Genomic DNA, 24518 nt, shown 5'->3' with positions numbered 1-24518 from the left:
AGAATACATTATCGGGCAACATACATCATGCCGCCCGTCACACTCAACCACACCAAAATCAAACACACACAACGCAAAAGCGGGTGTTTTCAGAACAACTTTAGTCGCTTTCCGCGCAAGATATGTTAATTTCCTAAGTCAATGAGCCTCGTGGGCGTCAGTATGTTCGTATGACTATCCAATGAGGAACAAAGTTCGTATATTCTGAAAACTGTTCGTTGTGGAAAGGAAGTAACTTGTCAGGGAAGTGGGGGCAGGAATAGGTTTATAAAGAAGATCAGGAAGCAAACCAAGTCACTTTCGTTTGCCCTGTTGAATCTTGTGTTTGTGTTTCTCGTTAATAAATGTGTATCTGCTTTACGTAAAATTAGTGAGTTTTTCATTAAAATTGATCGTTAACGTGAAAGAATGGATTACAAGATAATTATATTTAACAAATATATTTTAGTAAAATTAGTTATTTTTTCTCGTGACTAATGTTATTTTATTATGTTGATCGAAGGTGTGCCATTGAGCCTAATTCCACGAGCTACTAGAAAATGGTAATAATCTTACTTTAATTCTTAACACATTACGTACGGTGCTCTGTTATTTCTGGACCCGCTTATATTTTTGGATGCTACTTTATGTTTAATAACATCATTCAATTAAAAAATGTTACTATTTTCAATAAGTTCATTTTCGTCTATAGTATTATTTAGTGCATCAGTAAATAATCAATTAACAATTCACTTTGACTTTTATTTTCATTAATTCTATGCCCGTAATTTTGCTACTATTTTAGAATTAGGATCTAATTCATATATCAATAATTCTTATTATAAATTATCATTAAAAAAATTGAAAATATAATTCATTTTTAAAAAACTATTTTCCTTACAAATTAAAATGCGATTTTTGAAATAACAAAATGCTGTACAGCTTGATAAGGTACGCGATACAGAGATACCGATGTAATGGCTATAATTACTAACTGATTTATACGCTCTCGGAATGTAAACATTAATTTTTTTCGCTAATCATTTGTTAGGAGAATATACGAGACTTCGTTAAATCGGTAACGTAACAAACAAAACAAATTTATTTTTATTTCCATAAATCACCGATTATGTGAGTCGAAGAAACCTGAAAATGAAATGTATGCAATTAACATTGTTATAGACTTCTAAACAATTTCCTGCTTTAACTACCTTCTTGCCTTTCCATCGTTTATCGTTCATCATTTATCGTCTATTGTCATTTCTTTTCGGTGTCTTTCTCCTTAACTTTACCTTTTTTTTCTAAATCCCTACTCTGCTTCGTCGTCACGTACGCCATAAATACGCACACATACTTTTTCATACACTCATACTCACACTATCCAACGTGTTAAAAGAAACAACAACATTGCTTGTAGTTTTACTTCCAAGAAAATCGTTTTTAGTTATTCTAAAAATATCTATATTCGCACTTCTAATAGCGATTATCTACGTCTTTAAATTTCTTCTGTTCTTATATTTATATATACATTCACATGAAACACGAAACATTGCTTCCTGTTCATTCCTGAATTTCTTTTATCCTTAAAATTCTTTAGGTCATTTCTTGGTCAAGGCTTCACAGCTTGACCAAAAACTGGCCTCACTCTTTGTTTGTCATATTTTTATATGCGGTCAGATATATTTACAATAGTACAGATTCTGACACGGTATAGAACTTGCTTTGCTTTTTTGAATTAACATTATTTTATTTGTAAACTGCTTATCGCATACACACACATACACGCTCTCTCCTATATATATATATATATATATATATATATAGTCGCTTTTGTCTTACATTACTTATTTCTTTACTACGCTAACACACGCGCACACACATGCACACATACTCTCTCATTCCTTCATACCATAACAACAGGGGACAACATTTTTTGTAGCTTTACATATCAGAAAAACATCTTTACTTATTCTATAAATATCTCTGTAGATTTAAAAGCATCTTTGTCTTATTCTAGAAATATCTATTTGTTGTCTTTTGTTTCTGGCGTATTTCACCTTTAACTACCTTTTCGTTTGAAATCCCTACTTCGCACCATAGCGGGTAGCAACAGATTTCATGATCGACGTGCTTAAGATCACGTACGCTACAAGCATGTTCTTTCTTACTTTCTAACTTTTATTCTTACATTCCTACACTTTTCTATTCTGCTTTACATTCGTCCTCCAATGTCACACTCTTAATCGCTAGAAAACGCTTCTTCATTCGACCACGGTTTCTTAAATTCCGTCGCTGTTGAAGTCTGAGCTGGACCACCTTCCACCTTTCCCGCTTTCTGAACAATATGTTTGAATCACGCAAATTTTTTACTACGACATACGGTCCTAAATACTTATTAGCGAATTTTAATCCTGGAGCTTGTATACGCTGAAAAGGTTATATCCAGTTGCGAGCGCAAAAAAACATGTTTTTTTAAGAATTTTTTTTGGAAAGACCTTTTATTTAACATTTATATAAAAAAACATGTACTTATAGCAAATTTATTAAATTTTAAGACCCCGTTGTCCGATAACAAAATATAATGTTGTACTGCTCCTGTAGACGATCTTCTGGAGGTCCTCCAGAAAAAGTGTCCGGCGGTGAGCACGATATTTTTTATTTGGATTAGGTAAAATAAAAAAATCTAGCAAAAATTTCTTTACTCGATAGATGAATAATGGTTTTCACATGAAGAAATAAAAAAATTTTGATTTTTGACAAAATGGCGTCTATTTGAAAAAAATTTTTCGTTCTTGACTGAAATTTTCGCTCAAAATTGGTAAAAGAAAATAGTAATAATTTTTGTAAATCTTATTCCTCCCGTCAATACCTGAGGAATATATCTAACATTAGTACAAAAAATGTTGAACTTATAAATATATGTCGAAATCAGAATCAAATGTCAAAAACAGTAACAAATGTAGAAAACTTACAATTAGTAGCGAATGTTGAAACTTAGTATTAATGCGAAAATAGTAGACTAACAAGGGGACCTTACACTGGGACCCCCACAGATCTTAACGAGCTTTGGTATATTAGTAGTATACTTTTAGGGTGTTATCGTGGTAAAGGGTTTTTTCAAAATGCGCAGTCGTTTTTGAGAAAAAAGGTTTTAGTTTTGACTTTTGTTGTATATATGTTTAAATTATTTTAATTTCGACTGTGTATCAAGTGACGCGATAGCGTCAGTAATAGCGTTTTCGCTTCTCGCGCTGTTAGTCAGTATTCGATCCTTCGTGGGAAAGTTTTTTTATTAATTTTTTTTCTTTCTGTTTTCTAATTTTTTTTTCATATTTATTAATTTTTATATATATACAGGAAAGAGGAAATTATTTATTACAAAAAAAATTAGAAATAATAAATTTTTTGAAATCTTGCGCAAATAATAAAGGAAAATTGATTACTTGAATTACAGTTAACATTTTATTTTTTAACAGGTATATAAAAATAGATAAATCTTCAATATACTAACAAATAACATTCGTATATATTCTAATAGATGTAAATTCGCTAGTATGGATAGTGGATAACATAAGTACGTCCCGTTTCTCAAGCAATTTAAGGGCCAGCAAATTACTTGATGTCCAAAATTAACCGTGCCGAACGCACGTGGGGCGACCAGCTTGGTTATACAAGCTAAGGTTTAACTTATTAGCCCATACGCAGAGCAACTCACCCCTAAGGTTGCTTCTGCCTTCCGGATCTCATCTAGAGGACCGGGCATTAAAATCGCCAGTCACCAGTGATGAGAGGGCAGGGAACATTCCTAAGAGCTCCTCAAGCTCATCAAGGAGTCTACAAAACATACTTATGTGCTCGCTGGGAGGAAAGTAGACAGAAACTACCAGCGAGTCCCCCTACTTGACGGCTACAAAAAAGGAACCCTGACGCACCAGGCTACAGGTTCTTCTGCTTTACCCACGAGTACCGCAGAAAGAGGAGTCCCCCCAGGGAAGAGAACAATTTGTCATCCCTGGGAGGAACCCACCATGGCTCCGCAATTATCGCAATGCCAGCTTCTGTCTCTGCCATCCGTTGCGCCAGCAAGTCCTGAGCGCAACGCGCATGGTTCAAGTTTATTTGTAAACAAATATCTTCCATTTTCACTATGTGTTCTATCCTTGTTCAGCCTCGGCCCCATCGCCCTGTATTATCCAGGACAATGAGACCGATGGCCCTGGTTCACCTAACTTGTCACTATTGACGACGATGGAGGAGCAGGACTCCAACTGTTCCACCTCCATGTTGTCAGCTACGCTAGGGTCTACATCCCGCACAACCCGAATATGTTCAACAATTTTCTTTTCTACTATAGTATTGTAGGATGTTTAAATTATATATGGATATGGTAAAAAATAGTGAGGAGTGTGATTGTAATCAGAAGTAACAATTTATTAAGTCGACAAAAATATAACACTAACACTTGACTATATCGTAGTTGGACTTACACTGAACCCGGTCCGAACTGAAACGCTTCTCTTTTATACTCTCTTATCGTTCTAGAAACTTCTCGGTCCCTCTCGAATATTCATATTCAACAAAAACTAGAACTGCGTATATACTTAGCAACTGTCGTTCTTGAATATTCGAATCTTAAAGCTTCTTATTTATATTTTTTCAATCCCACAGTATCTTCAGATATTGTATTATCTGGGATTATTCCCGGAGCGTCCTGCGACGGAGCGGGGACCGAGCTGGATAATTTTCTAGGTGCCCGAAATGCCCCGTCCTTACCTCTGATAGGAGGCACGATTAGGCACTCCCATGACCCCACTCTATGTCCCGTTTGAGAGAGTCTTGCCTCTACGCACACCGGGCATGTGGGTCTGCCCTCGCAGGCCCTTACGATATGCCCCGGTTCACCGCAAATAAAGCACACTCCGGTCCTGGCGATCGACGCAGGGCAAGATGCAGCGACGTGGCCTCTTGTCAAGCATCTGTGGCATCTAAGGGGCCTCAATCTTAAGGCTAAAACCCTGACTGACGTCCAGCCGACCGTAATTCTGCCTCTCTCGATTGCGGCTTGACTCAAGGCCGTCGGGGCCACAACTGTGACCATTCCACCCCTGCCCGCCTGAATGTTCCCCATCTTTATTAGATTGGGGTCAGCCCCTGGTCTTATCTCTTGTAATGCACACCTAACAGCAGTGAGGCTCGCCCTAGGCAATATTCTAACTACCCTGGTTGGATTTCTCCTCTGAGGCCTGGCTATTCTAGCCTCAGGAAGAGCACTTCCTAGTGCTTGAGCTACTTTGTCTGCTTTTTGGTCTGCATCCTTCCCCCGTACCTGCCAGATGAAGGAGCCCGTCAGACCACGTCTGCACGGCAATCCCTTCAGGCCTATCTCCTCATGGTTCACGCAATTCTGAATCTTTTGAAAGGCCTCGCCGTACGATCCTTCCTCTTTACACGTCAGGGAGATCGCTGCGGCATCTCTATTTCTCCCTTGCTGATTCTTCTGGTTCTTTCTTTTAGAACTGCGTGCAGGGTTCTGCCTGACCCTGTAAGGATGAATAATGGGATGATTAACCGTACCTACCTGGTTAGCCCATACTGGCACTGTTGTTCTTCCAGTGGGCGTAAAATTTTTTCGTCTTTTGCGACTCGTTACCTCTACGAACCCATCATTTGGACGGTCCATGTGCGATGCGGCGGTTTCCAGCAAAGGAGTAACAACTTGCGTCCTAGCTGTGACTTGGGCGTACGATTTTTGCCCATACATAATATTATTAAGATCCTGCTGCATCTTGTTATGGGATCTTGTCAGCTCTCTGAGCATCATTGCGATTGTCTTTAAATCTAGACCCTCTTCGTCTCTAGCTGCTGCTAACCTCTCTTCTCCCAGGGAACGCATCTGGCTAGCTCTAGTCTATTCCTGGAAGCGCGCAATGTTTCGCTGGCTTGAAGAGATGGCTTTCTTGACTGTGACTACTCGCACCAACCCGTTCGGGGCAAGGTGCACCTCAGTGATCCTGCCCAAGGGCCATTTTGATGGAGGGTACCGATCATCCCTTATCAACACAAGCTGACCTACTTTGAAATTCTTGCAACGATCCCTCCATTTTTTTCGACCTTGCAAATGCGACAAATACTCGAACGACCAACGCTTCCAGAAATTATTGCGGATGCGCTGAAGAAGCTGTAACATATTTAATCGTTTCTCTGGAAATTTTGATAAATCGGCGTCCTGAATCAAAGCAGAGACTCCCTCATTGAGGAAATGAGAAGAAGTAAGCGCTTTTACGACGTCTGGATCCGAACTCGGCGGGATCAACGGAAGAGAATTGAGGAAAGCTTAGATTTCCACGAGGACTGTGGATCGAGGTGTGTTCAGCATTCTACACATTACCTGTGTCCATCTCTAGCCCAGTGCCCAGCGGGAATAACAGCACACTATCCTTTTTCTACCGGCCGGCCTGCATTCTTCAATGATCTAAAATACACTGCATCTTGTTAAGAAGTGACCGTAAATCAACAATGGACTTCTCCTTTAGACGCAGGAGATTTAACAACATTTGGAGTTTTTTAAACAGGAGAAGCCTCGGAATATAATACCGTGTCTGCAACACCTTAAGTACCGAAGCTAACGCGTCAGTTCCTGGCTGGATCATGTCAACATCAAAGGACGCAAGCATCCCTAAAGCATTCCGTGAAGTACTCCGCCAGACCGATCCCACAGTGTGCATGCAGCTACAACCCTTGAATGGTTGTATGATATTTTTTAAAACATGGTGTTACACACAGGCCAACATTACAAATTTGGCACTGGAATCGTGATCTCTTTCTCTTGTCATTTCTTGAAAAGACTACGCATATTCGCAGCTGATTCTTCCGTTTTGGATTTTCATTTGTATATAGCGACGGGAAGTGTCTTTCAGTGAGGCGAAGTGGATTCGTTTGTCCTGATTTATTCGCAATAGTTTTCTTATTGTCATATTGATAATAACCTAAAAGTTGACGAATTAACTCTAGGTGAAAGCTTGCCATTGATATTTGTTTTCTCGTTTTTAACTTATATAAGCTATAAGAGTTCCAAACGTATATGTCAATTAAATGGAGAAAATACTTTTTGTACTATTTCAACGCTTTGCGTTGTGAGTGAATGGTGCTGATAACCATATCTGTTTTTTCCATAGTCCCCATTAATTTATTATAAACAACAACACACTTTGGTCTCATAATCACTTCTCGAGACCGGTAATGACGTTTCGTTTCAACAAATTCTTCGCTATGGAAAGAAGATAGCATGTGTATTTCTCTTTTATTACACCATCCCATCGCATATAAATTCTTCGAGGAGTGAAAACTCATTTCACAAGTTTGTAATTTATTTTTGATAACTGGCATGCCTTTTCGTCTTTTATTTACCCTACCACAAGCGTTAGTTAGATTATTATGCAAAAGAATAAAAAGTGCGGGGCTTGTTTACCAATCGACTACGTATAACGTATGGCCTTTGCCTAAATAAGGTTTTAGTAATTCTGTTACTATGTTTCCTGACTTCCCAATATATTTATTTACACAGTTTGTAGTAATTAATGAGCCATTATAAATAATGAAATCTTGCATAAATCCAGATTGGGTATCTCATAAAACAAATGATTACATTCTAAATCTGTTTCATTTAGAGGGTACGTATTGCTTAAACGATAACCTTCCTTTATGCAGGAGTAAGCTTTCGTCAATACATAGATTTCGAAAAGGATAAAATGCCTTCTGAAAACGTAGTCATAGCTTATCACAAATTTCTCTTATTTTATATAATTTATCAACATCTGCAGGCACAATGTTCGTATTAAAATGTAATATTTTTAATAAATATATAAGACAAATATTTTTAAAATCTATATTGGTGGTTTTTGTTTTGTTTCCCTTAGGAAAATAACTCAAACGGTTTCTCCTGTTAAATAAGAGTTTATTTTTTAATTACTAGTACTATTTACAATTCATAATACTATATTTTACCTGTTAAATAAAAGAAACGACAATTGAAGTTATTTCTCAACCGCTATCCGGAGGTCACCCGTATGGTTACTAACGATTCTTAATGCTTCTCTTCGTATAACGAACTTTTATGAACTCAGTACGTTGATGATTTCCTTTGTCTTATATACTCTACATTTTATACTATATATTGACACGCGGATCATACTCAGCGATTCAAGTTTGAAGAGAATATATTCTCTTTACAAATATAAAAACTGATCCCTACTCATGACCTCTCCAAAAATGCTGCTCCTCAAAAGTTTATCGTTAGACCAGTATTCAGAATATGTTAGTTTTTATTTACGTCATTGTGTCAGAAGAGATGTAGGTACACCCGGAAGCATCCGTATCCTGAGAATACCTGCGTCAAGTATTATTTCACGTCTCCATTTTTGGCGGTTTATCCAGGCTTTTATGTGGGAGATGAGACGGTGTGTCCATCAAAGACGACAAGACCGACGACGAAGAATTTTCTCCGTATTTTCTGATAATGTTCGAGTAGTATAATTCGCATATTATTTTTAAGGATTCTCCTTGCGGCCAGCAGATGATGTTGTTCAGGAGGAATTTGCTATTAATAACAAAGGTCATATTGCGGATAGAAGTTTGGTCTTGTAAAACATTCAGCTTAAATATTTTGCATAATTCGGACTTTGATGTTTTCCTCATTAAACCAAACTCGTCAAATAGAGGTGACTGATAAAGTGTAAGTTCGTACTCGTATGCTTTACGTTCTTGTGCCTCGTCACCATGAAAAGAATCGAAATGCGCTTAAAGAGTACAGCCGAGTCGACCAAATATGTATCGTCGTTAACGTGAGTCTGTACTTGGGCAGCTGTCAGATTTCTAAGTTTGCTTGTTATTGCTGACATTGAAACTTTGGCTGCACTTTTTTTCACCATAGATTTCATACTTTTGTTATTTTTCTCGAATGCTAGATAACCATACCGACAATCCCCGTCGACAATGAATACAAGACAGATCGAGGTTCAAAAGGACGTTGTTCGTCAAACCAAAATATGAATTTTTTTATGTTATCATAATTTCGTTCATTCGATGGTGTTTTCTTCTGGCAATTACCCCCAGCTCTCAGCAGACCCGTGGTACGGGTCCCTCAGAGTCCCTAATCGCCGCGTACGTCTTCTCTAGATGGGGTGCCAAATAATCGAGGAGAATAATCCCCGTGGTCATCATCACCGCATGGAATGAGGCCGTCTTATAAGCAAAACACATCTGGACCGCCACCTTCCACGGACAGCCCGCCATCACACTGGGCCACGGCCTGCCGGTCCCTCGCCACTGCGAAGGCCGCGTCCCATACCGGGGCGACGTACAGTAGTACCAAGTGCATTACTCTCATTAGCAGACGTCTCTTGTTGTATCCCGCTCCTCCCATGTTCGGCATCAACCGGGAAAGCGTCCTCGAGTCGCCAATGTCTAAACCGCCGTCTTCCGGATATGTTCCCCGAAGTTAAGCCTTTCGTCCACCATTATGCCATGGTAGCGTATACTTCTCCGGACCTCTATGTTCACGCAATGTGTTCGGATGATCGGCGCCTGTAGCGTTCGCCGGCGGGTAAGGAGCACCGTCTCACTATTGGCGCCCGCGACTTCTAGACTCATGCCGTCCAACTGGTGCAACACGGTGATAACTCCCTCGGCCAGGGTTAGCTCGAGTAATTCTGCCGTCCTTACAATGGCTACAACCGCCGCATCGTCCGGACAGCCCACTACCGAGGCTCCTTCGGGTACTTTCAGGCGCAGGAGACCTTTGTACATTACACTCCACAGGGTCGGCCATTGCACCGAGCCCAGTAGAACTCCGGCGGTTAAGCGCCGACTATTCTGGTCCTCGTTGGTCTCGTGTAAGAGGTGCCAGTTGCTGAGGTAGCTCTGCACCATATCAATAGGTCCTTATTATTCAGGACAGATCCTTATTATGGGGCTTAATAGTAAAAACTAAAGGACTGAAATCAGATAAGCCTATTAATAAGACCAGCAGGTCGGTGTCAGTACCAACAACTGCAATTTCGCGGCTCGTACTATGCTTCATCTCTATCGCTGTCTTTACAATAAGCACGTCCGCATCTTCTTCTGCATTTTTTACGTTGAGACCTTTCATACTTAAATAGTCCGATAGCATTTGCACCAGTCCCATTTTGTTCTTTATATTGGAAAGAAACCTTCTTCGATTTAAAGTTATTAAAGAGCTCTCTTTCAACTCGACATCCGGTGCCATGTTCCGTTGTCGTCGGCGGTATCTTTCGTATGATTTTATTCCTACATATTCCTCGGTGTATCCATCAAAGGCGACCGAAGGATTTTCTCTGTATTTTCGGATAAGATTCGAGTGGTATAATTCACAAATTATTTTAAAGGATACTTTATATGCTTCCAGCAGATGTTGTGCAGGAAGAATCTGCCATTAATAACAAAGGTCATGTTGCGGATCGAAGTTTTGTCTTGTAAAAAATACAGCCTAATTATTTTGTATAATTCGAACTTTGTTGTTTTCCTCATTAAACCAAACTCGTTAAATAGAGATGAGGGATACAGTGTAAGTTCGTACTCGAACGCTTTTCTTGGCTGTGCCTCTTCACCATAAAATAGAATCGCAATACGTTTAAAGAGTACAGCAGAGTCGATCAAAAATGTATCGTCGTTAACTTGAGTCTGCACTTGGGCATAACTTTTTCCCATAACTTCCCATCCTTATCTAGTAAGCATATGGGCCTTTAAGATCGAGGAAGGTCCGGTTGTACATGATGTCTCCTTTTAATAAAAACTAGCTTAGCTTTTTTTCCAAGTTGATAAAAAGATACTGGTTTTTAGACACTTCGTATAACACTCAGCCAGTCCCTAACTGAAGTGTACAGCTGCTAACGGTCAACCACACCTAGTACCCCGTCTACTCCTGGAACCTTCCTGCGAGAGATCTTCTTAACTGCTCTCATCACCTCCTGAAGCGTCAATACAGCACTGTCTATCTGCACTAGACGAGTATCCTGCGCTATAGTTTGTTCTACCTGGGAAAAGAGGCTCTCTACCATTCGGTCGACAAGAGCTGGTTCCAAAGATTCAGTGACCATAATAGAGTACGATTTGAGTTTTCTCATAACTAGGCGGTAAGGTCTGCTTTATGGGTTCTTTTTTATAATGGCTAGAAATTCCCGCTAAGCTAAAGCTTTGACCTTTTTGATGGCCCTATTCAAGGCCCTATTGGTTTCACGCCGGTCCTCAATGTAGAGTTTTATTCTTTCTTGGTCGCCGCTGCGCCAAGCTTTCAAGAAGCGCCTCCTTGTTGCAGTGGTCGTGGTCCAAAAAACCGCGATGTCTTGCGACCACCAGTGAAGTTTGAACTTCTTGTTTCAGGAATGTTTAATCTTTTCTACTATAAATATACTAACATACAAGCTTTATTATAAATATGTCTCTTACAAGAAATGTCTCTTACAGGCTATTGTTACTTCAAAGTTACAGTGTAGCGAAAGGAATCAGGAACTTAAATTCTATTGGTTCAATCTCTGTCCGTCACTACTATTTTAATGTAACATTTATTTATTTATGAACTATTACAGAACTTTTGAACGGATAACGAAAAGTGTTGTTGATCAAGTGCGTTTAACTTCTTTATTAACTTCTTTATTTACAATAACTGAAGAAAGTTTTTGTAACTACGAAAACATTAACGTACTCATAGAAACGTTGTTAGCCATTATAGAGTGCCAGCGCTAAAGTAGCCTGACCATGGAATGAGGGGTGAGAGTGGCGGCACTAGTCGCATAGGATAAAGTAGATTTCTGCTTATCGACAGCAGGCCGCATAGTATTCCCCCCGAGCGTCTAAGGCCAACCGAAGTCGTGAAATGTATTCTCTTCCTGGATAAGTACGTTTTAGGTTGGTTCGAGGTCGGAGATTGTGGTTTTCGTTGTTGTCCTCCAATGTCGGGGCGATGTCCGTTCGCTCAGTGGTTTCGAAGAAAGCCGGTTTGAGTCGCTCCGTCGAAATCGTCGATGACTTCCCATTAACGTTGATGCGGAAAACGCTGTCTGACATTCTTTCCAACAACTCGAACGGGCCCTCGTAGGGTTGACAAAGCGGTCTTGAAGAACCTCTGACCCTGATGTACAAGTGGGTTCAAGTATGCAGAATCTTATGCACAAACGCCCTAGCCTTGGAGTGATGCGAAGCTGGTGCTGACCGAAGTCGCATTTTCTCCCGAAGGGGCTCGAGGAATATCTGCGGATCGTTAGAGCAGGTTGGTCACTGAGGTAGTACTCGCCGAGAAGCTTCAGCGTCGTCCCGTAAATGAGCTCTGCTGCTGTTGCTCAAAGGTCTTCCTTGAAGCTGGTGCGTAGGCCTAGCATGACGACGGGAAGAACGTTGACCCAGTCTTGCATACCGTAGCACATGATTGCAGCTTTAAGTGTACGGTTCCATCGCTCTATCATCATATTGGAGACAGGATAATACGCGGATGTCCGAGTACGTTGGCAACCTAAAAGTTTTTTCAAAGCTTGAAAGAAACTAGATTCGAATTGCGAACCTCGGTCTGTGGTCACGACGATAGGTGCTCCGAAGCGAGCGACCCAACCGCTGAAGAATGACTTCGTGACGCTATCAGCGGACATATCGGCGATGGGCATGGTTTCCGGCCCATCGAACTACTTTCGTAGTTCGAGCAACGTTGTTGCTCCAGGATCGATCAGGGCAGCGAGTTCTTCGTCTCTCGCTTGATGTTCTGCCAGGTCCTGTGTGCTGACAACGACAGGCATGCTGATTTCCTATACCCTGGAGAGCGCGTCCGCGACTGTGTTCTCGTCGCCTGCGACATGAATTAAATTGGTAGTGAACTGCCTAATATAGTCCAGTTGTCGTGGTGACGCCTTGCTCGCCTTCTGTTAAAATGCGAAAGTTAATAGTTTGTGATCAGTTTTGACTATAAGATGTCGCCTTCGACCAAGAATCGGAAGAATTTGAGGCTGCTATAAATTCTTGTAGCTCTCTATCATAAGTCGAGTATCTGTCTGCGTTTGCGAGAGCTTTTTCGAGAATAAGCCTAAAGGTTGAAATTGGTCCCCATTCCATTGCTGCAATACTGCCCCTATATCGTTGTCGGAGGCGTCCGTCTGCAGGATCAGCGGTGCATCTGCAATTGGATGTGCAAGAAGCGATGCTTCAGCGAGTTGTCGTTATAGGCAACCTCGACGAAACCCTTTTTTTTTTTTTTTTTTTTTCGTCAGGGGGAAAAACCTTCAAAAGCCCCTTGGGCCCGGAACCCAAGGGAGTGTCGGATTTTTACCGACTAAAAAACCCCCTGGTGCAAACTCATTCATTCGTTGGATGGGAGAGGCGGAACCGTGATATGTACACATAACTCACCTACTCCCATCCGATGAGCCTGGCCGGTGTTCTGCCAGGCTCTCTTCATTCACACAAGATCACACATACCTTATATCTAACTATTGCGCCTCACGGTGAGGCGCAACCTAAAACTACTATTTATATATGTAAGTTTGGGGATAAATCCAAACTGTAATGCGACCACCACTACCAAGACAAAGAAATTTACTTATATATATATACAAACCCGGCCATCCATCCCATGATGCAATGGTCGGGTTCACACAACCCATGCATCCGCATGCTCGTTCGTCTCAACAGGGGGAAGCGACGCACTAGACCGAGCCAGGCGCCGCCAAAGCTGCCCGGAGCCTCGCCCGGGGGGGCCGCCTAGGAGCTATTCTCCAATGCGGCCTAGCAATCATCCTTCTTCTTTCACGCAGTACTCTCTCTCTCGCTCTTTCGGCATCTTCCTTGGCCCTCATAACTAGTCCTGAAAAGGACTGGAATGCAGCCCACGCCCCCGGGGTATCCAGGGATCGCCCGACTATCCCGGGGAGAGTGAGCTGCACCCCCTCCAACTCCCTGACCAAGGAAGCCCTTGCATCCGTCCACGCAGGGCACTCAATCAGGGTGTGTTCGGCATCATCATTTTCCGCGCCGCAGTGGAAACACTGCGGGGAATCTGCTCTTCTAATACCATATAGGTACGCTGGAAAGCAGCCATGGCCAGTCATCAGCTGAGTGGTGTGGAAGGTCGTTTCCAAGGAAAACGGCCTTCCAACCCACTCCTCTAACCTGGAAGCGATGGCTGCCCTCACGCGCACCCCCGTTGCTCCGACAGTACCAACGAGGTTGAGTTCTTCCTCCTTCCATGCAACAATTGCCCTCCTCTTGGCAATGGCACCCAGCACGGCCCTTGTGCTAGGGGAAACGGGATCCTCCGCTTCCCGGACCGCTGCGTAAGCATCCGCCAGCTGCGGTGCCAGATGGTCGAGGGGAATGATCCCCGCGACCATATTGCCGCATGAAAGGATACTGTCCTATACGCGCAGCACACCCTGATTGCTACCCTTCTTTGCAAGGCCCGAACAGCCCGCCTGATCCTCTGGTCTTCCACAACAGCGCGCCACCACACCGGAGCACCATAAAGGAGCACGGAGTGGATCACGCTGCTATAGAGCGTCGCTTCTTCTCCCTCGGCCCGTGGAGGTTCGGAAGGATCCTCCCAATGGACCGAAGGATCCCCTGCACTTTCGGATTAAGGCCTCGAAGTGGGGCATAAACGTCATGTTTGAGTCTAATACTATGCCCAGGTATTTCACGCTGGGCTTCACCGCAATACAAACTCCCCTGAGTCTGATCACAGGGGGGGGAGCAATCCTGCGTCTGCGGAAGGCAGAGGCAGGGAAGGCCATTGCCTCCGTTTTATGCAGCGCCACTTTAAGGCCCAAACTCTCGATCTCATTCACAAGGACCTCGAGGTCCCTTTCACACGCTAACATCGCACTAGCCGGGTCCCGCCCCGCTGTCGTCTGCGTAGCAAACCACACGAGACCCTTCCGGCAGCGGGACTCGGAGGACCCGATCGTAGGCGATGTTCCAAAGTGTGGGGCCCAGGACGGAGCCCTGTGGGACCACACGTCACTCTTATATTATAAACGTTGCCCTGACTTCCGATGAAGGACAGGAGTCGGTCTCTAAAATAGTCTTTGATTATATTTACCAGGTAGGTAGGGAAGCCGCTACCCTCCATTGCTGCTATCACTGTTCTCCAGGGGAGCGAGTTGAAAGCGTTCGCGACGTCTAACAACACAAGAACGCCCACCCGTCCATCACTCGCGCACTCCTGTATGTATTGTTTTACCTCCCCTATAGCTCCAATGGTGGAATGACCCACTCTAAAGCCATATTGGCAAGGAGAGAGGATCCCTCTTTGGTCCAAGAACCCGCTCACCATGGAGACAATCACCCTTTCGAACAGCTTCCCCACCTCATCCAGTAGGCATATAGGCCTATAAGAGCTGGGCATGTCATCATCGTGGTCGCTTCCCTTTTTGATGAGGACGAGTTTCGCCCTCTTCCATGGTCGCGGGAAGACTCCTCTTCTTAGCAGCATAGTAAAACATCTGGCCAGGCCCCTACCACAATGGATGGCTGCTCTCTTGACCACCAGGCCAGGGATCCCATCGGGTCCCGGTGCTCTCCCAAGATCGATCCTTAGAGCGGCCCCACGCACTTCCTCTATAGTGACGATAATTTCGTCTAAGTCCGCTAAGTTGATATTAGGGGCTATTAATTGGCCACCACCCGGGAACAAGGTTGTCACTATTCTCATGAGGAAAGAATGGTTCAGTGCCTCAGTAAGGGGGGGGAGACCACGAGCCCTAAGCCTGTTCATGACAAGCTTATAGGGCCTCCCCCAGGGATCTTCCTCGATGGTAGTGAGGAAGTCCCTCCAGGCCGAAGCCTTGGCCCTTCTGATGGCACGGACCAGGCTCCTCCTTGTTTCTCTCCTGTTCTCTAAACAAGTTCTGATCCTGGCCTGATCTCCACTGCGCCTTGCCCTTAGATAATGTCTTCTTGCTGCCATAGCTGCCCTTCTCAACGCCGCAATCTCCGGCGACCACCACGGCACCGACCGACTTCAGTTCGCAGAAGTTTTTAATTTCGGCATTGAAATCCCACACGCACTCACAAGTGTGTCATTCAACCACTTGATAGAAACCTCCACACTGGCACCATTGTCTCGTGTCCATTCCCCAGATACGAGGGCTGCGGCGAGTCTATCCTCGTCCACAGCCCTCGCATCCCACCTAGGGAAGATTCTATCCCTGAAGCGAAGGCTTCGGACGCCTGCAGCCTCGTGCTTATACTTAAATATAATATACAAATGGTCCGAAAGGGATTCAGCCTCATCCACTCTCCAATCCGATAAGCGGACGCTAGCTGTCGGAGATCCCCACGTAAGGTCTACAACGCTCGACTCTTGCGGCCGAACGCACGTGGGGTGGCCAACCTGGTTACCCAGGCTTAGGTTCAACCTATTGGCCCATATACAGAGCAACTCACCCCTTAGGTTGCTTCTGCCTTCCGGATCCCATTTAGGGAACCGGGCGTTGAAGTCCCCGGCAACCAGAGCTGGAAGAGCGGGAAATGTGCCTAAGAGCTCTTCGAGCTCATCAAGGAGTCTACCAAAACTATTTATATTCTCGCTGGGAGGAAAGTAGACTTAAACTACCAGCGAGTCCCCCCATTTGACGGCTACAAAAAACAAACCCCGACGCACCAGGCTACAGGTTCCTCCGCCTTTGCTCGCAACAATCGCGGCGAGGGGCGACCCTCCCAGGGATGAGAGCCATTTCTCATCCCCAGGAGGGACCCACCACGGCTCCGACACTATAGCGATGCCCGCTTCAACCTCTCTCATTCGCTGGCCCAGTAAATCCTGAGCCCGACGCGCATGGTTGAGATTTACCTGGACAACGCTAGTCATTGTATTTTAGTTTTATATAACATCCAAACTACATGGAGGGGCAGGATTCGCCTGCTCAACCTCCATGCTATTGTCATTATTTACACTATTTACACTATTTACACTATTTACACCAGATCCGACCCTGACGCCCGCACTACCCGGAGCGTCGACATCACGCACCGGCGCGACCCGTCGACCAGCTACCTTCAGAATAGTATCTTTCCCCCAGATGGGTGGCACTAGTGGGCACTCCCATGATCCCGCCCTGTGCGAGGTCTGAGAGCGCCCCGCCTCTACACAGACCGGGCACTTGGGCTTGTCTTCACAAGTTCTCGCAACATGCCCCGGCTCCCCGCACCGGAAGCACACGTTCATTCTGGCACTAGGTGCCGGGCAAGAGGCCGCCACGTGACCCCTTGCCAGGCACCTGTGGCACCTTAGGGGCCTGGGTCTCACGGGGAACACCCGCACTTTCCCCCACCCCACTAAAATATTCCCTTTTTTTACCGCCGCCTGAGCCGTCGGGGCCACAACGGTGGCCTCGTAGCGGCCGCCCCTGCCCAGGTGAATTTCCCCCATTGTGATTAGGTTGGGGTCAATACCAGTCCTGCCCTCCAGCAACCCACACCTGATCGCCGTCAGGGTGGTAGTCGGGTAAACCCCCACTAACTTGATGGGGCTAGTCCTCTGAGGCCTTGAAATTTTGGTCTCAGGGAGGACCCCCCTCATAACCTGCGCCACTTTGTCTGCCTTTATATTGGCATCTTTTCCACGGACTTCCCATATAAAGGAGCCTGTCAAACCCCTCCTGTACGATAAGCCCTTAACACCAATATCTTCTAGCTTAACGCAGTTTTCCACCTTCTGTAGGGCCTCTAGATAGGAGGCCTCTCCCTCACAGGTCAGGGAAACAGCCGCAGTTTCCCTGGTTCTCCTGGAAGTCTTCTTCTTATTTTTCTCCTTCTTTTTCTTTTTATTTGCTTGTTCTCCCGCAGCAGAGCCCCCCCCACGCGAGGACGAGCAGAAGGAACAACCCTTCCGACCCCCGCCCGCACAGGGAAGGATCCTTCTGCAGCCGCAGTAGACCTAGTTCTTCTTTTGACTTCAATAAACCCGTCCCCGTCCGGGACAGGGGCCAGTGGCGTCGGCATCACCGGCGGGGGAGCAACACTCGACCGGGCTGCGACCTGGGCATATGAGCCCCGTCCCTCCTTCATCTTCTTCAGTTCTTGTTGTATTGAGATGATGGATTTTGCAAGTTCCGTTAGAATTTTCGTTGTAGACCCTCCATCCACTCTTTCGTCCTTCCTTGCGGCAATTAATCTCTCTTCCGCGAGAGACTGCTTGACTGCAGTTGTAGTTGTAGCAGCCCTGGTTGGAGGATTACCAGGGCATTCCTTATTTGAGATCTTTTCAAGGAGCGTATCCTTGCGTCGCAGTTCGCGTTTGAGGCGCACACACTCCTCCTCTACTTGCTTTAGTCGAATATTTGTGGCCCTAGCTTCAGAGCGTAATTGTTCTAACGTTTCGTGAAGATCAGAACAGCAGTTCGCCCTATTGCGGGCCTGCAGCTCCCTAGCAATCTCAACGATTCCCAAATGGCAGCTTTTTACCTTTCCCGATATTTCACCCTTTATATTGCCGCAGACCTTTCTCTTTACCTCGGCCTCGGCTGCGTTATCTATAATGAGGTCGATCAACCTCCCCGTTTCCAGGCTGGAAATTGATGGCCCCTCCATAACAGCTCCATCTAGGTTCGTTAGATCGACGACCTCCTCCTCCGATGACGAGGAGTAGGCGATCGGTCTCGCCCTCTTCCTTAAAGACCCGACAGGTACCATGTCGGTGTCAGCTTCCTCAGTGCACTTAAACGTGCACCTCTGCCCCCCAACGGAGCACACCCCTGTTCCTGACGCATTTGTCTATTCGCGGGCCAGGTCGCCTACCCGCGAACAGCTTCCCGAAGCTCTATCCAGGATCGGGGCCGGGTCGCCTACCCTCGATCCATAGCAGTCGCATGATGACGACGGAGGGTGGCCAGCTCTAGCACCACCTGACACCGCCGGTGTGTGGACATCCGTACCACACAGTGTATTCGCTGACCTTGTGCTCATCATTATTATTTATTATTTCAATGGCACAAGCCAGCGGAAAGGAAAGGAAAAGAAGGAAGTAAGAGAGAAGAAAAGAGAAGAAAAGAGGGGATAGAAAGAGTTAAAGAAAGGAATAGCCACACAGAGAACATGCACACACCATTCATACCCTCCCTTTTAGTCGCCTCTTACGACAAGCAGGGAATACTGTGGGAGTATTCTACTACCCCCTACCCACGGGGGGGACCTCGACGAAACCCTGACGCAACCCTGACGCAACCCTGACGGGATCCCGCGTCTTGAGGTGAACCGCTTGTATGTCGTCATGTATTCCTCGGCTGTGTATTCGGAGACCACTTCAAGGTGAGTAGCCGTTGTTGTGAGACAGACGAATACGCAGATCTAACCTTTATAGGTTTTTTACCAGCGGCCTTTCCAGGTTTTGAGCGTGAGTTGCCCAGCGTAGTCGATGCACATGTTTTAGAAGGGGCGTAATTGTGTGACTCGCGCCAGAGGTAGTTGGCCCATCATTTGCTGGGCACGGATCCCTCTATGGCGAGCACACATCACACACCTGAGAACATGGGACTTGACTGGGGCTCTACCTCCGATGATCCAATAGAGTTGCCTGATAAACGCCAGAGTTGACTGAGTTTCTCCATGCATCGCCTGCTTGTGAACGTGAGTGATGATGAGTTCTGAGAGTCTTGAGGTCCGAGGGAGGATTGCAGGATGTTTCGTTTCGTAAGAGAGTTCTGATTTCTGAGACGACCGCTCACCCTGAGCACACCTTCATTGTCAATGAAGCGGTGAGTCGGCTGAGTGGGTGTGACTTGGCAGTGAGATTGTCGATTGAGCAGAGCGAGTTCTTTTTGGAAGAATGCTTCTAGTGTTACCTTGACCCAAAAGAGTCGCGAGTCTTCCAGGCTGGCAGCTGAGACGAGGACTGCTAGGGTTGAGTCGATCCTCCTCGAGTGTCTCTTGATTGCTCTACTACAAAGAGAGCTGACCCTGAGCAGCTTGTGGAGAGTTGAGTACTTGTAGATGATGTCCCAATGATATTCTGGAGGGGATCGTACTGCGTGATGTGTAACGCTTGCACGAGCTTCTTAAGCACATATGTCATCCGGAGCATCGCCAGTTTGAGCAGGCCATGAGGCCGTTTGTTGAGTTATCCGTCCACCATAGAGGGTGTTCTTCGAGCTGATTTGTGGTTATCCCATGCGACGCACGGTCAGCGGGGTTCGAAGTGTCTGGTACATGCCTCCAATGAGCACTCTCGGTGAGTTCTTGTATTTTGGTTACACGGTTGCGGACGTAATTCTTCCACCTTGAGGGATGAGCCTTGATCCATGTGAGTGTTACTTGAGAATCTGTCCACAAATGAATATTTGTTATGCTCATGTTTAGAGTAGCGTAAACATGCAGCGCTGCTGTGAGCTCTAACTGCGGGATGGTTAGTCGTTTGAGTGGAGCAACTTTCGTTTTCGAGCAGATGAGTGAAATGTTGGCGCCAGTGGACCGTGAGTTGACGGTCAGATACACAACGGCTCCCATTGCGAATTGCGATGCATCAGCGAAACCGTGCAGTGCAACCGACGAGTCACGAACGTGTTGAACCACCGCGAAATGGAGAGTCTGGCCAGACTAGTGAGCTCCTGTCTGATGCTGAGCCATTGAGTTATGAGTGGTTCTGGGAGTGCGTCATCCCAGTTGAGAGAGTATAGCCAAAGTGATTGGAGGAACATCTTGGCTTTGATAACAACTGGTGCGGCAAATCCCAATAAATCAAAGATTTGTGCTACTTCTGATAAGATGAGGCGCTTCGAGAATCTGTTGGAGTAAGTTTCTGAAATGGTTGAGAAGTTGAACGTGTCTTGTTGAGATGACCATCGTGTCCCAAGAATTTTGGTGTCGCAATCGTCGAATGAGATGCCTGAGTCCTTGACACGTTCAGAAGGGAGCTCTGCTAATAGCTGTTTAGAGGTGGAATGCCACATAGCCAGTGGGAAGCCGCCCGCCTGGCACAGCCGTATGAATTGAAGAGCGGTTTGAGTCAGCTCTTCCAATGTGTCCGCTCCTCCGAAAATGTCGTTGACGTATCGCTCGTGAGTGATTGGTTCCACCGCGAGCGAGTAATTTGAGCCTTCGTCTTCCGCAAGTTGAAGCAGCGTCCTTACTGCTAAGAACGGTGCTGCCTTGGTTCCATACGTAACTGTCGTGAGTTGGAAGGGAGATTCTTGAGCTGCTCGTCTACTCACAATATCCGTTGGAGAACCTAATCATCTGGGTGAATCTTAATTTGCCGATTCATCTTTGTGATGTCCATGGCGAACAGGTACTTGCGGCGGCGTATCCAGATGAGCAGATCGAATATGTTGAGCTTTAAATTCGGACCAGCGTGCATGAGGTCATTGAGAGAGTGGCCCGTGGAGCTTGCGCTTGAGCCGTTGAAGACCACTCAGAGCTTTGTGGTTGAACTGTCTGGCTTGAGAACGCCATAATGCGGCAGATAGTAGTGTGGCCTTCTGCTCGCTGAGCTGTCGTCGAACTTGGTCATGTGACCAGCCTCCTCGTACTCTCGCATGAACTGAGTGTACTGTTGCTGATACTGACGGTCTCTGCCAAGCCGTGTTAGAGTTCCTTGAAGACATTTGTGAGCCGTATGCTGAGAGTCGCCCAAGAGTTTCGGGGACGAGTTGAGAGGTATTCTGACGACGTAACGCCCTGTCAGGTCCCTTGTGAGGGTAGTCTGGAAATGGTGTTCACGCTCCAGTTTTTCTGGCGTGAGTTGAGCGTCAGTTGTTCTCGGAGCCTCTTCTTGAACCCAAAACTTGGTTAATAGGTTTTGCAGGCAGGAGTTCGTTGCTTGTGAGATGCTTTGATGTGCCTTCCTTGCCAGCGTGACCGGTGCATGAATTGGGCCGATGACTAGCCACCCGAAGATGGACAGTTGAGCAATGGGGGCCCTGGCTGAATGCCTGATGATGTTAGGCCTGATGAGCTGTCCGTAGAAGTCTGCTTCGATGATCACGTCTACTGCTCTAGGGGTGAGAAACTCTGGGTCAGAGAGGTTTAAGCTCTTCAGGTGAGGCCATTCAAGTTCGTGAGAGATCTCGCCAGATGGCAGGATGCGGTTGACCGTCTTCAGAATATGAGCCGAGATTTTTACTGAGAGTGGTCTATATCTGGAGTGAAGGTCGAAGGTGATCATTCCTCTGGTTTGAGACGTCCTTCTTCCTCCAACTCCGTAGACGTCAAGCGTTGAGTGTCGCCGTTAAAAATTTAATTGTCTGGTGAGACTTTCAGAGATGAACGAAATCTCTGACCCAGGATCAATGAGCACGCGTACCTGATGTGACGAGGTCGATGAGAAGACTGTGGCTGTTGCTGTTGCCAGCAACGTGAGATGACTGAAATGTGTGAGTGGGCACGTCGGTGTGCGATCGTGATTATCGACGATTCGTTCTGACCTTCATGCGGTTGAGGGCTTGGCAGCTGCTGTCGCCAGAGCGTAATGTGCCGTACTAAGCCCGAAAGGATAACACGTGAATTCATAAAGTTCACCAATAAATATAAATCTCAAATATTTTCTATACTCGACATCTATTGACACCAAGTAGTACGCATCTTTTAAATACAGTGTTGCCATATAGCAGCCTTGTTTCATTAGGTCCCTAACCTTCCTTATATCCTCTAATTTAAAATGTTCCGTCAAAATAAACTCATTGAGATTTTTTAAATTTAAAATCAGACGGCAAGATCTAACCGGCTTGGGAATGAGGAAAATTTTCGATATGAACTGACCGGGATAATCTTGGCACTTCCTAATAGCACCTTTCTCTAAAAGCTTACTAATTTGCTTAGCGATTAACTGTAGTTCAAATGCCGACTAACATGGTTCCTTAGTTAGAACAGGTTGAGTAACCTTTCGATTAAATGGTATCTTGTACCTTTGATCTACTCAGTTACTACTTGGTCATTGCATAGGCCTTCCCAAACCGATATGAATCTTCTAAACGACCTGCTGGTAGACTGACCTCGTCAGTTACTTCTTGTATCGCCTCTGATCCTTAGCTGCTATTTATTTCCGGAAGTAAGACCTTTGCTCGACCCCTAACCGTAGCTCGCTAACTTCTTGTACCGGCTCGATCCCCCCCCATCCCCTCGCCCTCCCTTAATCCACGCATCGAGAAACCAGCTGAGGGGGGACTTTCGAGTTTTTTGACTATACACCAACGTTTGCCTTACTAACCAGCTTCAATTCTTTTGAAGAACGTTCAATTAGCTTTTCTGCTTTCTGCGACTCTTCCAAATTCCTCTCAAGAAGAATACACTTTCTATCTTATTTTGTTTATCTCTATCTAAGTGTTCTATTCTTGCTTGGAACTCATCCACTTCCACATGTTCGTTGAAATTAATTGAATAATTTGTAATCTGACCTTTCGTTTCGATTAATATTATCTCTGGTTTTTCTATCTTTTTTTCTATTTTCTGTGAAATTCTTAAATTCTCGTCTAATCTCAATTTGAAGACGGGGATTATATCTAATCCTATTATAAAATCTTCAAAATCCTCTCTCTCAAATATGTACACATCTACTTCACTTTCTATATTAAGTATCTTTATTTTTACTTTTATTAATCCATTTGTAGGATTCACACCATTGACAGACTTTAAAAATATTTTGTTTACATCTCTACTATTGTCCCTTATCTTTATCCATTTCGAGTTTATTAAAGAGACCTGAAAACCTGGATCGTATGTTTTCCCATTATGTCTATCTTATTTTCAACTGTCATCTTAAATTTGATCAATGGTGTGATTATTCGTTTTTTTTCCATATTTAGATCCACCTCTATTACTGAATTATTTGGTATAGTTTTTGGTTTATCTCTTCTCTCTGGTTTAAACCAGCATCTCTCTTCTGGGTGGTATTCTATACCTTTGCCCATATCCTCACACGTCTTGCATGGTTTTGTATACCTCTATATATATATAAGGTATATTCTATATGGTTCTTATAGGGATAATGTCTTGGAAATATAACTGCCTTGAGTTTGCAAATAAGAGAAACAACATTTACAGCTAATATTCACTCTTATTTTATTGTCTTATTTCTAATTCTTGTTCTTATTTCTAATTCTAATTTCAATTTGAATTCTAACCGTCTCTGCTTAGCGAACTCCTAACCGTTTCTATACTTTCGGTCTCTTTGTTAACGTTCCCGAATCTTCTAAGCCTAATACGCCTGCGCGTCTTAACTGTAGGACGACGGGAAATTTAAATAGTAAAGGTGACGAAATATAAATAGTAATATTTCGTTACATCACCCCTCCCCGGGGAAGGAAAAACGAAAGACAATATACTAGCTTTCTTGATCATCACACATAAATGGTACTAGTTTCGTGATGTGAAACAATGACTCTGATTTTTTTCGGTCCGTCTGTATTTTATAAATAGTATTTGAAATCTTTTCTATAATTTTGTACGGTCCTATTTTTATTTCATCTAATTTTTTCTGTTTAACCTATGATTATTTTCTACATATACTAAATCTCCTATATTAAATTCGTGATGTCTTCTGTTCTTATCAAATA

General features: G+C 44.6%; 1 protein-coding gene across 1 annotated transcript; it reads right to left on the bottom strand.

Moving 5' to 3' along the window:
* Positions 1-21379: 21379 nt before the first annotated feature.
* On the bottom strand, positions 21380-22132 carry LOC122514985. Its single transcript, XM_043632120.1, has one exon. It carries the CDS (start codon positions 22130-22132, stop codon positions 21380-21382), a length of 753 nt encoding a protein of 250 aa, XP_043488055.1.
* Between the last annotated feature and the right edge of the window lie 2386 nt (positions 22133-24518).

This window comes from Polistes fuscatus, unplaced genomic scaffold (genome assembly GCF_010416935.1).
Source record: "Polistes fuscatus isolate 324 unplaced genomic scaffold, CU_Pfus_HIC Scaffold16, whole genome shotgun sequence".
In the NCBI taxonomy this organism is placed as follows: domain Eukaryota; kingdom Metazoa; phylum Arthropoda; class Insecta; order Hymenoptera; family Vespidae; genus Polistes; species Polistes fuscatus.
Note: the sequence above shows the minus strand (reverse complement) of the source record. Positions and strands in the feature narration are given on the sequence as shown.